Genomic DNA, 17,792 nt, shown 5'->3' on the forward strand with positions numbered 1-17,792 from the left:
GGTACAATCTTTATAGGAAGCAATCTGTCAATGATGTAAAAAACTATTAACATTCAATAGCTCCATATTCATTTTTTAAGAATCAGATATGCGTAAAAATTTCAAAACAAGGGTGTTCAGCGTTGTTTTACTGATAGTATGAAAAACAACTGACATGGCAAACCAGTGCTAAGATGGGTTACATAAATTATGAAACAAAGGAATTTGTTGCAGCTATTAATGACCATATTTTAGATCAGTTTTAGCACTGCAGGAAAAAATGCATTTATATATTATGAAAAAACAGGGCAAAAATATTACAGCATAATGTCAGTTTTCTTAATGTGTTTATGTTTGTGTGTGCATATACTATAAAGAAATGATTGGATATACATACATGGACACATTGATTGTTATCTCCCTGCAGTACATTTACAGGCAATTAAAAATTTTTTCTTTGCATTTTCTGTTATTTTACCAATTCTTCTGAATTAGTATGTACATCTCAAATATGTTTTTATACTAGTATTTCTGTAACTAATAACCAAAGTCATAGTATGTGGACCTGTTTTTCATATCTATACCTGTGGAGATTGAATCAGCTCATCTCTGTGGTTCTTTGTTTCTCATATTTTAAAAAATATTTTATGAAAAAGAAGATGGTGATGCAGAGATATACATACACACACACAGACAAACAAGACATTATAAAACAAATGATGCCATAGTCAGAAAGAAAAGTTTCAGAGAGATGGCATGTGTTTTGAGTGGAAATCCCCTGTGGCGCTACTCGTGAGCACTTGGCCTGGACATGGACATCCTTTTCAGTATCACTGTCTTCGAAAAGTAATAATGTTGATGATGAGTAAACAACAGACAGTACAAATAGAGGGCTATATACACACTGCATCCTATGTACACTAAGATGGTCATTCTGTATATAAAGAAAGCAATAGGAATTAGGTCTCAGGACCAGTATTTACACTATAATATCTCTTAAACTTTCTGAACTTTTAATTTTTAAATATATGAGTTAATTTCACCATAAACTTCTCCCCTTTTTGAAGGAACAAAGGAATTTCCCTTGTAACCTCAGAACAAGTTACTAATTTACTAATGATGCTTGAATTCCCTTTGATATTTTAAACCCCCAGATCACCTGATCTTTTCTGAAAGATAAACACAACCTTAATAAATTATACTTGAAAGTTACATTGATATCGTTTACTGTTTGGAAGCCTTTAAAAAGCGAAAAACAAGTGTTCTGTTGTTGATGTTATAGTGAAGAGCGGGAAGAACTCTTAGTAGTAAATGCTGAACTTACTTTAAGCTTTTTGGATGCTTTATCAAACCTTCATCAAATCTGATAAGAATGGTAGAGCAACCATGGTCCCATTGGGAAAAAGTACTCTCAAGGTTGGTAGCTCAAGTTCCCACACTGCCATGCTAGACTAAGTCACGAGTCTAGGTTCCATAACCCATGTAACCAAAATAATTAAAAGAACAGAAAATTGATCTTATGAGAACAGGGTCCTATGTAAGGCACTCTGGGATACAGAAGAAATGAAACCACCTATACTTAGGATAAAAATCAGTTTTTCCCTACATTAACTCAGGAGAAAAAAAAGCAGTAACAGAGATGAATGATTTAAACTCCCTGTGAGGGTGAGTCCTAATAATGAGGATTGTTAAATAAGGGAACAAAATTTTGAGAAGGACTTAAGTACTTATCTAAATTCTTATTGCACAAATCAGTAACAAACAGATCTCTAGGAATCATCTTATTTCTCAGGAGAAAAACATAGTTGTAGGACTTCTATTAAGCTAATCTTGGGTTAGCCTAATCTCTGGTGTAGTTAAGTATTTTTTTTTTTGTTTGTTTGTTTTTTATTTTGTTTTGTTTTAGCTGAGATTACAAAGCAATCATCTCTCTCCTCTCTTTTATATGGAAGCTCATGTAACAGACACTGTTATACTTTATAAATGTGGGAAGAGATTTTTAGGGAGGTTAACATTTTTCTATTCCCAGAAAGATTTTTAAGTAGAACACGTCAGTTCCAATTTTCTAGCTGAAATACGTTGCCATCTAACAGCAGGGATGAGTGGATTAGAAACTCAGAACTTCCATTCCTTCTTCACTAATTTGCTGGGAATGGAACACAGAGAGCGACAGGAAATGCAAATGCTATTCTGGCCTTTACTTGCCTGAGAGGAGCTTTTCCCTTGAAGCTTGAAGCCTGAGTTATTTTTTTGATGAATGACGAGTCCAGAACTTTAGACATACTCTATCTAAAATTCACCTAAATTTTGACAATTCATTCAATGAAACACACATTTGGGAAGGATATTTCTCCCCCACGCATAATGGTTATCCTACTACAAATATAACAAAGGGTAAAAATTTGCCTTTTGGGACTGAAGTCTAAGTACAATTTTATTATGTGTAAGTTCCCACCCAATACTTGAATATTAAATATATTTGTAAAAGAAAATTTCTTTTGTACTTGGGTGGGTCTTTTTCTTTAAATAATAATGTATCAAAACATCAGTGTGCACCAAAATACCTTCTGAGGAGGCTGCAAATAAAATTCTCTCTGGGATGAAAAGTACCTACAAATAAACTAAAACCAGTATTTACTTTTACTGGTGTAATAACTGACTTTGGTTATGCTTGATTCAAAGCCTCTGGAATAATGTGCGAATACTCCTCTTCAAACTGGAGTCAACTTGGGCTCTCCTGGGATGGGCCCCTTCCTTAAGAGTCCTGTCAGGATGTCTTGATGGTGCCCATACTGCATTTCTGGAAAACCTGTCTCAATCTAACAGTTCCCTTGAATGTTACCTCCTACAAATTCTCAGTCAACAAGGGAAAACCACCATGGAAAATTCATGTTCTTCACTAAGCAGAGCTGCCACATATGAAGGTCGTTCTACACCAGAGAAGTAAGATAACCCCTGTAATGCTGCCCACCAATCCATTGTTCTGAAAAATCTAAATAATTTCACTCCATTTACTTTCTATATCTGAGAGATGACATAAACAGAATTAGTGCATGTCAGAAACAAACAGCATATGCATGTAATGAATTATGTCTGCCACTAAAATGAAATAAATGAAGAAAAAACAATGGAAAGAGAAATAAATGATTTACCACTGAGGTGCATTTATTAACACCTCTTGCTTTAAATACCAAGACAATGATACAAACGATCACCTTTGGTATGAACACACCCATGCATCCCTCAGGACTGTTCTTGAAATAGTTCTTAAACATCAGAAGCTTTCAAACGGGGGCTATTTACATGATTAGAACTATTACAAATAGCAGTTCCATTCTGAATTTCTAATACGAAGAACAGCTGCTCAAAGTCACACATATGTTTTTATTTTACAAATGTAAACTAGACTACATAGGCAAAAATGATTTAAACAAAGAAAATACATATTTCCTCTTGTAGGCCCACCAAAACTTTTATTCACCTCAATTTATACTTTCTCTTCCACCTTATTTTAGGCTCTCAAACGGTTTCTACAAACTTGGTAAACACAAAATGACACAAAGCTGCTCTTTGGCTGGTAAATTTATTTAAACTAAATAAACAAATATAAGTCATACACCTATCAGTCAAATACTCTGTCACTCTTTTATGTTCTCACTAATAAAAGAAATATAACTGCACAACCAAGCTAACTATCCCAAAGAATTCAAAAATTACACACTCTTGGTTTGGCTATTTAATTTTTAGTTCAAGAGTAACAGAGAGATAAAAAGCAGTAATAAGAGTTATAAATGAAACAATATAACAAGCAGCAGTTAGCTAAATGATCCTACTGTTCAAAGGGTCTCATATGCCTGAGATCAATCTCCTTTAAATTTACCCCCACATGCAGGCTCAGGCTTTGCCATTATTCTTCTTCTACGTACTGGGAATTTGTTGGATCCTGTGGACGACGACAAATGCATCAGACAGCCCCACTTTCACTGGGTGGTTGGTTGAACTTATCTGTGTGACCAAGACAGGTATCTGGAAAAGAAAAGGCAGATTGTTATGTGTTAGATTTCACTTTAATTCTGCGGTGAGGGCGGAGAGGGTGATCATCTTGTGTAATGGGTAAAATCAGGTAAAGGAGATGAAGGGCCAGGGAGAGAGCAGGTAGGTATGTTAGAAAAGAAAGGCACACAATCCCTAAAAAACCACATGGTTAGGGCTATTCAAGGGGTGAAAGTGACAGGAGGGTTCCTGGTCCGACATGCTACTTGATGACAGGAATAGATTCTCAGAGAATCTGATGCTGAATGTGAAAGCCTATCACACCTACAGGCATACCATGAATGCATTTAGTGCAGGCTATCATTTCAGGAACAGAGATTCTTCTTGTACCATTTGTTTTCCTAAAAGACTTTATTATGTATTTATTTTCATAGTTAAAAATACCCTTATTTACAAGTGGTCTTAAAGATATAAAACCTAGGGATAGACAAATAAGTGACTGCTAAATATATATTTAAAGTAACACTGTTGATTAATATATAGTAAAATAGGGCAATTGTTAATGGATGTTGAACTTTACAATTCTTCTTGACACTTATATGGAAAACTTAATTATTATGGGTCATCTTAAGTCACATTTCCTAAATTTAAACCTCAATGGAGCCAAATTCTGAATATGACAGACATTTGTAATATTTGTGGTTTAAAAAAATTAGGACTATTGAGAGTATATTAAATGTGACACATGTTACAAATGAGAAAAACCCTTGGAACTGGTTTTGCTAGATTTGGAAAAGAGCCATTGGAAATATGATTACTATCTTTATGATCAGGGAATAGAATCATCTTCAATAAATAAAGGCCTAAGAAACAAAAAGGGAAAGGATAAATGCACCAACAAATCTTCAGGTAGACGAAACAGATTGTGGGCCATCTGTGGGTAATTCATTAAAGGGCATATTAGATTAGACATCATTGTATAGACCATAATAAACAGCACAACAATAAAAGAGAAAGAGAACAGCTTAGAGATAAGACATACTAAGAGATCTACTGCTTATTTTTGCCCATGGCATTACAGAATTGAAGGGTTTTTTTATTGAAATTGACCAATGAAGAGGGAAGTTCAAGTTTCCGAAAGTTATGGAACTATCTTGAAACAAATATACAGAAGATGACATTTTTTTCTTTATGTAGTAGGCCAGTCTTCTTTTAAACAATATTAAGGTATTGCCAATTTTACATCACTATGTCCAGTTCTTAAGCATCATTAAGAAGAATTCTGAGATTTGTATGGCTGAAAGAAAAACAAAACCAACATTTCTGTCTCTAAAAGTTTACTTACTAATGTAACTTTGATATGCTTTATTTAGTGATTACTAAGCCAAAGTCAGTAACCGTGTACATAATCCCTGATGTATGTAATGGACAGTATACTATTACCCAGTTTTATACTCTATGCTGAGGAGTGCTAACATAATATAATCTATATTGAAGACAGACTTACAGTTAGAGAAGAAAAGACAAGAGGATAGAAAAAGCATAAAAAACTTGCCAATTCAAGTTATATTTGGTATACCCTTACAAGACAAAGTCATAATTTTATACAGCATTATGAAGAGATGCCTGCTTAGGAGTAAGAATGAAAGCTTTGCTGTTTGAATTTCTCCCTTGCTTTCATTCTTCCTTATCTATGATTGCAGTTTTCCTCTGCCAGGCGTGAAATATTTTACCAGATAATTCTGTGGTAATTGTCTTTCTTCTTTCCCCATACTCAAAGCAGAGCTTGGTTTAAATTCCTACCAATTAGAATTTAATACTTGGTGAATGTTTTATTTTTGTATGAGAGCTTGTTTTCCAGATCACATGCCTTGCTTCCTGAAGACCTTCTAGGACAGTAGCTTCCCCTTCTCTTCAGATCACTTCCTCTATCTCTCTTCCTTACCTCTTCCCATACCTCACCATTTCTCATTTTGATTTTGTTTTCTCCACCTTTTTCTTTCGTTTCACTTCCTTCTTTTATATTTTGTCTCTAAGCCAAAACTTCTTCTGCTTTTTATCTGTAGTATACTGGTTATATTAACGGCTTCAATCAGTGGCCTCTTTGATTCATACCCTTTACCTCTGCACTTACGGCCCTCTCCCACTGACTGTGGCTCAGTAATACGGCAAAAGAAGACAATAAACTTGAAGTAAAAGAGAGGCTTGTAAAAGTACTTGAACATTCATTGACACCTTCCTTGGACTCCTGCCATGCCTGTGAGAATGTGCCTGCTGGTCTGTTGAAGATATATGGGAGACATGTGGAGGAAAGTCTTCTTTCCAGAACAGGTCACGCTTGACCTTAGCCAGTCCACCAGTTAACAGCTGGCATATGAGTGAGCTCAGGTGAGACCAGCAGAGTCCAACCCAGATCAGCAGACCCACTAAGCTGATCCACGAGTATCTTGTGAGAAATAAAAAACGGAGTTGTTTTAAACCACTACATTTTTGGGTGATTTGTTACACGGCAATACTAACCACTACATTCTCTATTAAAGATCTAATAGCCAATACAAATTTCTGTGGGTGTTTTTACATAAAATGAACTGGTCCTCTTCCTCCTAGGTTTCTGGGAATCAGGTACCTATCTCTTTACTTCTAGGTACAATTATACTTGAAATATTGGATTGTTTCGGTAGAAAAGTTCCATTTTTTGCATCTTTTTTCACTCTTCTATATCTCTTTATCTTCTAGCTTATTCTTTTCCCTTTGGATTCCAAAAACAAAGATCAATGTGTGTAAGTTACCTAGATCCAGATTCATTTAACCTAAGGAAAGTCCATACAAAAACATAATGGGTAGTTTAATACTGTAGGAAGTTCTCTACCATTGAAAATAATTCCATCATAAATTGGCCAACCCTCAAGGAAGATAGCCATGCATGACTTACAGGGACCCTTTTAAGCCTCAAATGCAGTTATTTCATTCTGTTGAATGATCTTGACTTTTCCAAGCTTCAACAAGTAAATTGTTAACAATGATCCAAACAAAAATTATAACAGTGAAATACTCTACATGTATGAATAAGAGCATAAGAAAGTAGAAACCATCGTCTGCTTCTAAGGGCAACATTTTAATGCTGCTGTGTTTTAGATTTACTTATTCATGGGAAGTATTATTGATGATTGTTTCTGACAAACCACTTGTAAGTCCAGAGAGAGGAAAGCCCAGGGCAAAATAACTCTAAAAACCGAAATCAGTCAAAGGGAGAAATAAAGTTCAAAATTCGTTTATTGCTTACAAACTGAAGTTTGTGGCCTTCTTTTTCCTCTGCTCTGGAAGAAGCCAGCAAGCAAGCCAGCCCCCTCCCCTTAACCTCTCAGGTTCAGACAGGGCCTCAGTTGCCCAGGTAATTACCCATTGACATGGAGATGAACTTCTCTCCACCCCTGAGGATATGCAAATGTACTAAAGCCAGGCGAGATGTTCTTGAAATGTTACAATTTAACCCACACCACTATACTACCAAAATATCTCTATTACGAGACAATGTAATATGGGAATATAAAATAAGAAATAAATTTATGAGAATTATCTCTACTATATAGAAATTATTTTCCCCAAATGGTATATACACTCTCCATGTTATTTGACAAGATACAATTCATTCACTCATTTATCTGATATTAACTGGCCATTTTCTCTGTATTATTTTAGGCACTGGAATTACAGAAGAGAACAAAACAAAGACTATGCTTTCATAGAGCTCACATTCTAGAGGGTGGAAACTGACATTAAAACAAACATAAAAACACAGTATGCTAAGAGGTGCTAAGTGCTAAGGAGGAAGCTAACACATGATAATGGATAGGAAAGGATGGAGGCTTTTTAAGAGAAGGATTCACAGAAGGTTTCTATGATAATATGGCTCTTCTGTAGTAAGAGAGTCTGCGGTGTGGATATTTGGGGAGCAGCCCTGAGTAGAGGGACCAGTACATGCAAAGGCCTTGAAAGAATGGCTTTTGTGTCTTTTAGGAATTAGAATGTTATCACTGTAGCAGAAGGGGCAAATAGGAGTGTCAAAGGTGTCAAAGGAGATGGAGGTGGTGGAGGCACATCATGAGCATGTGTTTCTTGAAAGCCATGGCAATAACTCTGGATTTTATTCCAAGCCATACAAGAAAAGTTTAGAGGGTTTTGAACAAAGGAAGGACATTCTCTTACATCTGAAAAAAATCATAGGGGCTACAGTGTGATCAAGACTATATGGTCTTGTCTATAGAGGACTCTCTATTTACAAGGATATGAAGTACCCAATCAGAGAAGCCGTGGTCATGGATAATGTCCAAGTCTGAAAACTAGAAACTTTGCTTATGGGAAGCTCTTTTTTGTACTTTCTACACATTTATATTCATCCTCAAAATTGTTCCTAAATTAATTCCTGGGGATGTCAGGAAGTCATCCTGAAACAATAAAACTAAACTATAGATGCTTTTTTTTAAAAAATGTAGTTCTATTATTTTCAAGTGCCTATAATAGTTGCCTTCTTATGATTAAAGCAAAGCTAAATTTTCACTTGGCCTCTGTATGATTTGAATTTCTCATCAATTTCTGAGAGTGAATTTTACAATTACAGTCATTCCATGGATAGATAGAGAAAAGGAGCATTCACTCTGATTTAAAAATGCTTCCATTTCAGTTTACAAAGCACTTATAAATTCTTTTTTAGGTGTTTTAATTTCTGTCCCATTTTATAAGACACAGATAAGTATATAATTTTAGCAGGTATCAATTTTTCTATAAATGATAAAGTGAAGCAAAGGAAGTATAGAAGCAGAAAAGAGTTTCACAAAGGCAAATTAAGGCAGGGAAAGTTGTTAGGAGTGGGCAAGGTAGGGCCAAGCACACTGGCCTTCAGAGAGGGTGGGAAGACAGAGCTGCCCCCTTTTCCATGCTGCAGTATCATTCCGCAGGACACAAGAATCCAACACAATACCTAAAATGTGAACTTTTACATCCATCTCTAAAACGGGGAGATAACAGCATGCTGCTTGAGTCAGCAGTAATGGAATTTTATTTTCCTCTCTGTTCTGCCCTGCAAACCTCGCCAAAACATTCATTTGTTTCCATTATGGACCCAGCCATCTACCCAGGCAGCACAGCACCTCAGAAAGGGTTTGATTGTAGAGTATGTGTTCTAAAGTATGAATCATATGCCTATCATAATGTAACTGTGAAGAATTACTCCAAGTTCCTTTTTGTGTACTCGCTAATCAGCATTGCAGTGCCTGGTAACTTAATATACATACATTTACAAGAACCTGAAGCTTACTCTTCTTCTCCATTCTCACCTGCATTTATTCCTTAACTCCCTACTTCATCTCCCTTAAATGCCTGATCTGGCTTCTGTGTTACTTAGTAAGGTATCCAGTTTTTGAAAACAATGATCTCTATTATTATTATCAAAACAACATGTGAGGTCCTGAGTATTAGTGCTTAATTTTCCAAAAACTACATTTAACTAGGAAGGCTTTCGGTTAAATTTGACAATGTAAAAATCTATTTGCTTTCCTGAATATTGTTAACATTTCACATAGTTATTTTAATCTCTTTTGAGTTTACAGTTACGAAACTACTTTCATATGCCAGGTATTGAGCAATGTACTTAATGGTATGAAAGCAAAGGAGAGCCATAAGCAAAAAATACATTCTTAACACCCCTCCTGCCTCCCATCTTCACAATCATAGCCTGTCGAAAATCTGGAAGGAAACAACAGCACAAAGTTCATAAGTAATGACAGCCCCTATATGAAAAGAGAGGTTTTCAACTTATTCTCTACATCAGTTTGTACTGGCCTGAGGTAAGAAAGAAGAAATTGATGGGGGAGGAATGGGAGGGAGTACACCATATGTACTTTCATTTGAAACCTTCAGATAGTTAAATGTTGGCAACATATTCATTTTATACACACACCTGTGTGACCTCTGATTTAAATACTGTGTACTACTGAATTGACAACTACAGTTGGAACTTCATATAAAATAAGACAGGGAGGTGCCTGCCTGATGAAGCCTGTATAGCTTGGCCTCAAGATAGTCAAAACTATAGTGGGGACCTTTTCCGGCACAGTAGCTAGATAAGGGAGCCTGCCTAAACATGGCCTGGGAATAAAGCAAAACACTTAGCAAAAGAAAGGAGATTTGGAAATGGCAGCCTGGAGACCCGCAGAATGTAGAAGGCCTTCTACCTTCGGGACAAAGGAGATCTTTGGTGTTAGAACATCAGAGCAGGGAGAAGGGAATGGCCTGATACAGACAAGAACCCCTTGTGAGACATACTTCTCAGTGTCACCTCTGGAAGGAGCAAGCACACCAGAAAGGTCACACACATTGTCCAAGGAGCACATGACCAGTGAGGGGCAGGGCCAGCGTCAGAGCAAGTTTTCTATTTCTAAAATTATTTATTCTATGTTATTGATCCTTCTACCTTGAAACTTTATTTATTCATTCACTTATTTATTTTTACCACAGCATTTGTTATTGGAACATTACAGAGGGAGAATGGTTTGATTTGTCATTTTCTTACACTGTGGAAAGTAAAAAGAAATGAAGACACCAGGAGCTTGTATATGGGAGGTAACTAAAAAATAAAGTACAGCCACAAGTGCAATGAATTAGATCCTGAATAAAGCCATACAGATATACTTTTATACTTTATGTATTTAAAATACAGGGAAGTGCTATGATATAAAATTATCCGTGCCTACATTTTCTTTAGAATAATTTCTTGAGAGTTTATATTCATCATTTTATGTCATCTCAGTTTTCTCAACCTTGTATTAAAAATTTAGTAAATACATTTTATTTAAATAAAACACATAAAGTACATATTTATATATACAAAAATTTATTTAAAATATATATGTGTTTCTACTCATATAACTATAAAGTTTCTTAGATGCATATATGTTATATTAACACATGTCAAATATTTACACATATACAGCAATAACAATAAGGACAAATCACTTATCTAAATAGCAACTGTTTCACTGTTCAGCTCTTTTTGACTTTCTATCACTGTACTGAATTATTTTTTTCCATGAATTCTGCAAGCTTAGCAAGTGTTCAACTTTTCAGATTTTCAGGATGAGTACCATGAATAAAGGGTCATTACCATTTAAAAAAGAGAAATAGGCTTCAAAGAATTAAAAAAAAATGTGTGAAGAGCACCACTTAAACCTCCAGCCAACTGGCAATAGTCATTTATTAACTATGCATTCTTGCTCAGAAACAGTAGACATAACACTAAGGAACATTAGGTTTAAACACTTAAATGATCGAATAGATTAAAAAGTGATTTTACTTAATAAACAATAAAATTCCTCTATACTGACCTCCTCTAAAATTGCTGCTAAAGGAGATAGTAAGGTAGTCAACCAAGAAAATGAATAGAACAGGTTCTCAGGTGGGGTATGCATTCTCTGTGGTTTCCTCTTGTCACCACGTAGTAGGATTACATGACTTTCTGATAATTACATTGTCTGAAATAACTAAATTCACAATAGACACAAAAACAATCCATCCTTCCCTAGTAAGTAACAATAAATTCAAATATAATAGGAGAAGAGAGATGAAACAAGTCAGAGGAATTTCAACTTAAAAATATGATGGTGGATAGACTAAGAAATCTAATTTCAAATCTCTAATGTTTTTGGAATATTTTTTTGGAATACGTAATTTCCTCATTACATTATCAATAGACCAAAAATATCAGATCTCTATCTATTGTAATCAAGCAAATGATCACCATTATTCAATAATGGTAACCTAAAATAACATAAAAAATCTGCATTCTAGTGTCATAGCTAATGACTAACAGAATAGTAAATAGGACTTTAATTTTCCAAATTCCATTTATCTAAGAAAGGATGCATGTTTTCATTGCTATTTGTTAACCTATGTGTAATTTCTTTTCATTTTTAAAAAATTAATGAAGCAAATAAAATAAATGCTGCACAAAGGCAAACCATTTTACCTGTGCTCTCAAGTGGTGGAATGACAGTGTAACAATAACTTATCAGGAAAGCCCATTGAGAATATCAAAGTGAGAGAAACAGGTCAGTCATTTCTTGAACAGGAATTGTGTTGGGGAGGCAGTGATACAGTGGTTAGGCCTATAGGCTCTAGAGTCATATTCCCCTGGATAAATTTCTGTATGATAATTTTGGGAAAGTTACTTAACCTCTCTGAGTTTTTCAGATTCCTGCTTTGTAAATTATAAACCTTTTCATCATCTCTTGGCTTCTGTGAGAATGAGATACATTTTAAGCACTTGGGCCACTGCCTGGCACACATGAAGAGCTTGATAAATGCTAGGTTTTATCAAATTTGGAGATTTTCATTAAAAGTGAATGGGACTTCTGGATATGGCACACAAACTTGTATAAAGACATTTGTACTGCTGAGACAAAGCAGGAATGAGGAATAACATATGGAAAGCATCTGTGGAAGGTATCAAGTGACTATGAAAAGAAAGAACTAGAAAAGCCAAGATTCCAGAGATAGAAAATCACAGATGTGAACCAAATACTACTTTCCCTTCAAGGCGTCTGACAATTCATAAGCAAGGTTTGGAGACTGAGAAGCTGAACAGAACTTCCGGCAGTCTCATAGAGTTGAAAACACTGGAGTTCAGGGCCTCTATGGCAAAAGGTCCACAGTAAACTCCCAGGCCATAAGTGGAGATTCCTGAAGGACTATTATCTTATAAGGACTAACCAGAAACTGGTTTTTATAAGAACTGACCCTCAACTTTGAATGAGCTTAGTCCAGCAGTGTTAATCTGTTCCACCCAAATTGCTAAATTAAAAAAAGTAAACTATCTGGAAAAAAGAAAATATCATCCAGAATCTCAAAGCTTTTAGTATTTTGTAAACAATGCATTTTATAAAAAAAATTATCTAGCATTCAAGGGGACATAACCAATGAGCAAAAATCTAGAGGAAAAGAAAAAAGAAACAGATTGCAGAAACAGACCCACAGGAAATCTAGGTATTAGACTTATCAGCCAAAAACTTTAGAAGAACTGTTACTAGTATATTTAAGAAAGTAGATGAGAAGATGGTTAATTTCATCAGGTAATTAAATCAATGCAAAAGAAGCAATGGATACCCTGAGATTGAAAGATGTGTTGATATGAACAGTTGATAATTTAAAAGGAAATTTTTAAAAAGACAATGTTTTTTGTGCTTTGCTTCATCCTAAGTAAACTGTATCTTTGAAGTTAACTAAAATAAACAGCTGTGTAACAACAGGGGCCTATAACTTAAAATAGAAGTTCAAATCTTTGGTTGAATAATACAGAGCCGTAACTTCAGGAGAGATAACTTAATTAGTTAAAGGAATCTGCGCCTCCACTATTTCTCTCAACAGTGTGGTTAGAAGAACATGGGGACTTTGGAGAACGAACATTGAATGCTATGAGCAAATCTGTGCTCACTCTTATTTTAAATAATGATAGTACTTCCCTATCTCAATCTACTACGAGATTGTTGTGAGAACTGCAGTACATGTTCTAATTTACTGATCATTATTTATCCAGTTTGTACTGTGAAAAATTATGCTGTTGAAGAAATGGCTATATATGGAACATGATAAAACTGAAGGTCATTGAGTAGTTAGTATGAGCAGTTGGTATATTGGGCTACTAAAAGAAACGTAATTAGCTACCAGAATGAACTCAGGGGTAGTAAAAACTAAATTTATGTCAATAAATTTATTCAATGCATTACCAGTTTTACTCTCCAAATTAACCAAGTTCTTTATTGGTAGTTTCTGCATAAATAGGAATTTTTCTTCTCACTTATATAAACATAATAAAATAAAACAAAGCTGGCACTAGCCAGTTAGAAGCAACCTTTTACATAAAAAATTGCACTCACTTCCCTATCTATAATTTTGGTTTGTAAGTTTAACCTGGACAGGAACTCAAAATTTTACTCCTATAGTTTATGTTCTCATGATTTTGTTAGCTCTATAACTTAACTAAGAATACCCCTGACTTTGTGAGATACAATTGTATAACATATTGGAATCAGATAAAAAGATTAAACAACAAACATTAACTGATATTTACTGAAAAGACAAATGAGGAATAGATTTGTGAATTGTTCTACATAATCTCATTGGGAAAGAAAAAAATGTTGAGGTACCTTGGGATCACCAAATAAAGTTTTTAGTCTTGAATTTGTCTTTAACTACCTCTGTATCTCAAGCATGCCACTTAACATTTCTGACTCAGTCTACTTAACTATAAAATAAACATAATTGTGCATGATCTAACTACATAATTAGGCCACACACATTTATTAAACTCCTTCTATGTACCAGTGTCTTTGTGAAAGGTAAGAACATTAAGAATGTAGGATTACTGTTGAAGAAACGAAAACTATAATGCATGTGGAATCATTTTGTCAAGGCTAATACATAATGCAAATAACTATTTTATGCTATCATAATTATATTTTTCTGGATGTGGCAGGAACATTTAGCTATCACCCCAAATGCAAAGGAACCCCTATTGTGACAAATCTTACAAATAGAAATTTGCCTTAGCAAAATAAAATTCATAGAAATTATCAGAAAAAAAAAAGGAAGGAAAATAATAGGAAATAAGAAACTTCTTTTTAACCAGGACAAAGAAAGGACAATAAGGCAAATAATAAAGCAGTGATTTCTTTAGAAGTCTGAGTTCAGAAAGACATGTCCAATAGGACAAGTCTAGGAAGGTTAAGAAAGGGTTAAAATTGCCTATCAGCTTAATATTTCCCATGCCAAACCAGGAAAACCATAATGGAAAATTTTTCTTTGATTAAAATAAAAAGAAGAAAAAAACATTAAAAAAACACCAAACCCACCACAAAGAAAGAACAGGAAAAACAAACTGCTACTTTGCAATATGAGATACCTATTGAGAACAGTATGAATAAAGATGACAATTTTGATAACAAAGACTAGAGAGACCTTAGTAAAAACACAAAATTCTGTTTTGACAAAGCCTACAGTTAGTGCGATTTAAAACTCTAGACTTACAGACCTTAGATCTTTTCAGAAACTTTATCACTGTTGTTTAAAATTGTTGAAAACTACATTCCATAATGTCATTCTGAAGTCCCAGCAATGCACTAGATTACAATGAAAATGAGAAATGAGTAAGTTCCTTTGAGCAATGTTTTCTCAGCTTCCAGGCAGTGTGATATAAGAATATGATGCACAACAGTTATCAAAGGGAAAGGGACTGGGGAGGATGGGTGGGAAGGCAGGGATAAGGGGAAAAGGGCATTATGATTAGCACACATAATGTGTGTGGGGGGCACAGGGAAGGCAGCATAGCACAGAGAAGACAAGTAGTGATTCTATAGCATCTTACTACGGTGATGGACAGTGACTGTAATGGGGTTTGTGGGGAGGACTTGATAATGGGGGGAATCTAGTAACCACAATGTTGCTCATGTAATTGTATATTAATGACACCAAAAAAAAAAAAGAATATGATGGGCTAGGATATCAAAACATAGGTCTGGATGAGGAATTACTAAGCAGAAGGGATCCTAAATTATATTCTATTTATATTACTGACCCACATAAGTGATTAATTTCACACAGTAGAATTCTTAAAGGAGTGGAAACATTTAACATGGTTATGAGACTTCCAAAAGTCAGCCTATTTAATTGAAATACAACTATTCCTCACTTAATAGAAAAGATAGATTTCAGAAGACTTAACCAAGGTGAGTCATTTTTGAATTGTCAATATCTTTTTAATAGCCAGGGATTCATTTCCCAAGGGAAAAATTTTGACTCTATATTATTATAAATACTCATTATCTCATGGGTTCATAATGTCCATTATCAATCCATATTATCAGAATTTCTCTCCTGCCTAGTGACTGCCTAAAATATTACATATGCTATTCTCCTGTTCCTGGACCTTTATTCTTATATTCTTTTCTTCCCCAGAAGTTTAGGTTGTCTAATAGACCTTAATTACATTGCCAATAGAGTTTTAAACAAAACATGCTATTATTCTAATTTGGACATTCTGTAAATTTAAAGCTACAATTTAGTAAATTTCCATTCTTCATCAGTTTGGTAAAATGAAACAAAACATAAATTTAAATTCCCTTATTCTTTCTGTCACTTAGATCTCTAATTAATCATTCCTATCAGGTTGTAATACCATTGGCCAAATGTATTGTGGTCTGAGCTGTTCTGTAACTGGGTAATTGAACTACAAAAATTTCATGTCTGTTAATTCTTTTGGAATTACCAAAATATGTCACAGAAATTGACAAGGCAAAAACAAACAAAAAATAAATACAAACAATCAGATTTAGATGAAATTGGAAACTTTTTTTCTTAAAGCTATTTCATTATAACACCACTAGAATATTATTATGCAGTGATTTTGTGAAATCTGTGGGTCATAATGCCAATGATAACAGAAATGAAAAACAAAACAAAACCCAAAGAATTAATAATCTTCTATCCTGCAGATTTTTAAAGATGCATTTTTTTTTTTATGAAGGAAAAGAAACCAAGAGGTGAAAAACCGATTTGAATTTCATGACTAAAATGTTTCTTTGTTCACACGTGGAGGAAAAGATAGAGGTCATGGTCAAGGGGGAAGGAAATCATCAATACATTACTCACTTCTTTGTATCCAAAGATGATGCGTCCATCTATGAGGAGGGTTGCCTGAAACGTGAAGCTTCCAAGGTTGTAATTGTCCTGAAGATGTACATGGTCCCACTGGACAACAAGTGCTGTGCCTATAAACCCCATTGGAACAGAGGAAATGCGATGAGAAAAATATATCAACCAATTCTGCTTAGAGCCTTCACAAAAAATACGGTTCTACCCTTCAAATCTAGTAGCTGTGCTACTTCAATTTTATATAGTTAATTGGAATTTTGTTATTGAAATAGCACTTGGAATATTTTTAAAGAATTGAGTATTCTCTAAATATTCATATCGAGGTTAATATTGAGCCCAGTATGGGGGAATTTTGCCTTAGGAAGTCCATTAATGTTAATGGGTACTATCTGCTTAAATTTCCATGAGCCACTTTCAAAATGCAGCCCTAGTGGACTAATGAACTTCAAATACATTCTGACAAATCTTGAGAGAGAAGGAACATATTCAGGAAAGCCATAATCACTTATAAAAGACCTGAAAATGCTTCTTCCATGCTTAGAATTATCTCTTCCATGCTGAAGAAATTCCTTTAACACTAATGGGATTTTTCTTCTTTGATTCACAATGCCTGCATTTCTTTCTTTGTTGAATTGCTTCAAGGAGACTGCAATGTAGCTTAAAGGGCCCCAAGCTAAGATTTCTGAAGCCCCATTGAAGTACACTGGGATGAATCTTCAGTGCTGTATATCATTCTGATGAGTCAATCTGCCAGTGTTTACTATAAAACGATTAACATCAAATGTAAATTGAAACACATTTTAATAGCCATCAATAAGAATTCATATATTTGGTTTAACTAAAATTGTTTATTCTGGTTTTTTTTTAGATAAATAAATGAGCAGCTAAGACTTTTGCTTAGCTTTAAGTACTGGATTTTCTGTTCAGTTAAAAAATCAAGTTGCCAGAAAGGTTGTATAGAAAATGAAATTCACAGAACTACAAGAGGAAAACTTATCTTTGAGGTTAGTAATATCTAATTTAAAAAGAAACAAATTAATATTGTATGGCAGAACCTTCCAAGTTAGTGAAGATGTAGAAGTGCTGGGAGGGTCATATGCCCAGAGAGGGCAAGGAAGCTC

At 34.6% G+C, this 17,792-nt stretch overlaps 1 protein-coding gene across 3 annotated transcripts in view; it reads right to left on the bottom strand.

Annotated features, from left to right (window-relative positions):
• PLXDC2 (plexin domain containing 2) overlaps positions 1-17,792 on the bottom strand; it is a 786,648-nt gene that overhangs the window by 423,803 nt on the left and 345,053 nt on the right. For all 3 annotated transcript variants that reach the window (XM_073229113.1, XM_073229114.1, XM_073229115.1), the window contains 2 exons: positions 16,669-16,787; positions 3,906-4,005 (listed from right to left, as the gene is read on the bottom strand). In XM_073229113.1, coding sequence (XP_073085214.1) covers positions 3,906-4,005; positions 16,669-16,787 — 219 coding nt within the window. The remainder of the gene's footprint in view (positions 1-3,905; positions 4,006-16,668; positions 16,788-17,792) is intronic.

This window comes from Manis javanica, chromosome 2 (genome assembly GCF_040802235.1).
Source record: "Manis javanica isolate MJ-LG chromosome 2, MJ_LKY, whole genome shotgun sequence".
In the NCBI taxonomy this organism is placed as follows: domain Eukaryota; kingdom Metazoa; phylum Chordata; class Mammalia; order Pholidota; family Manidae; genus Manis; species Manis javanica.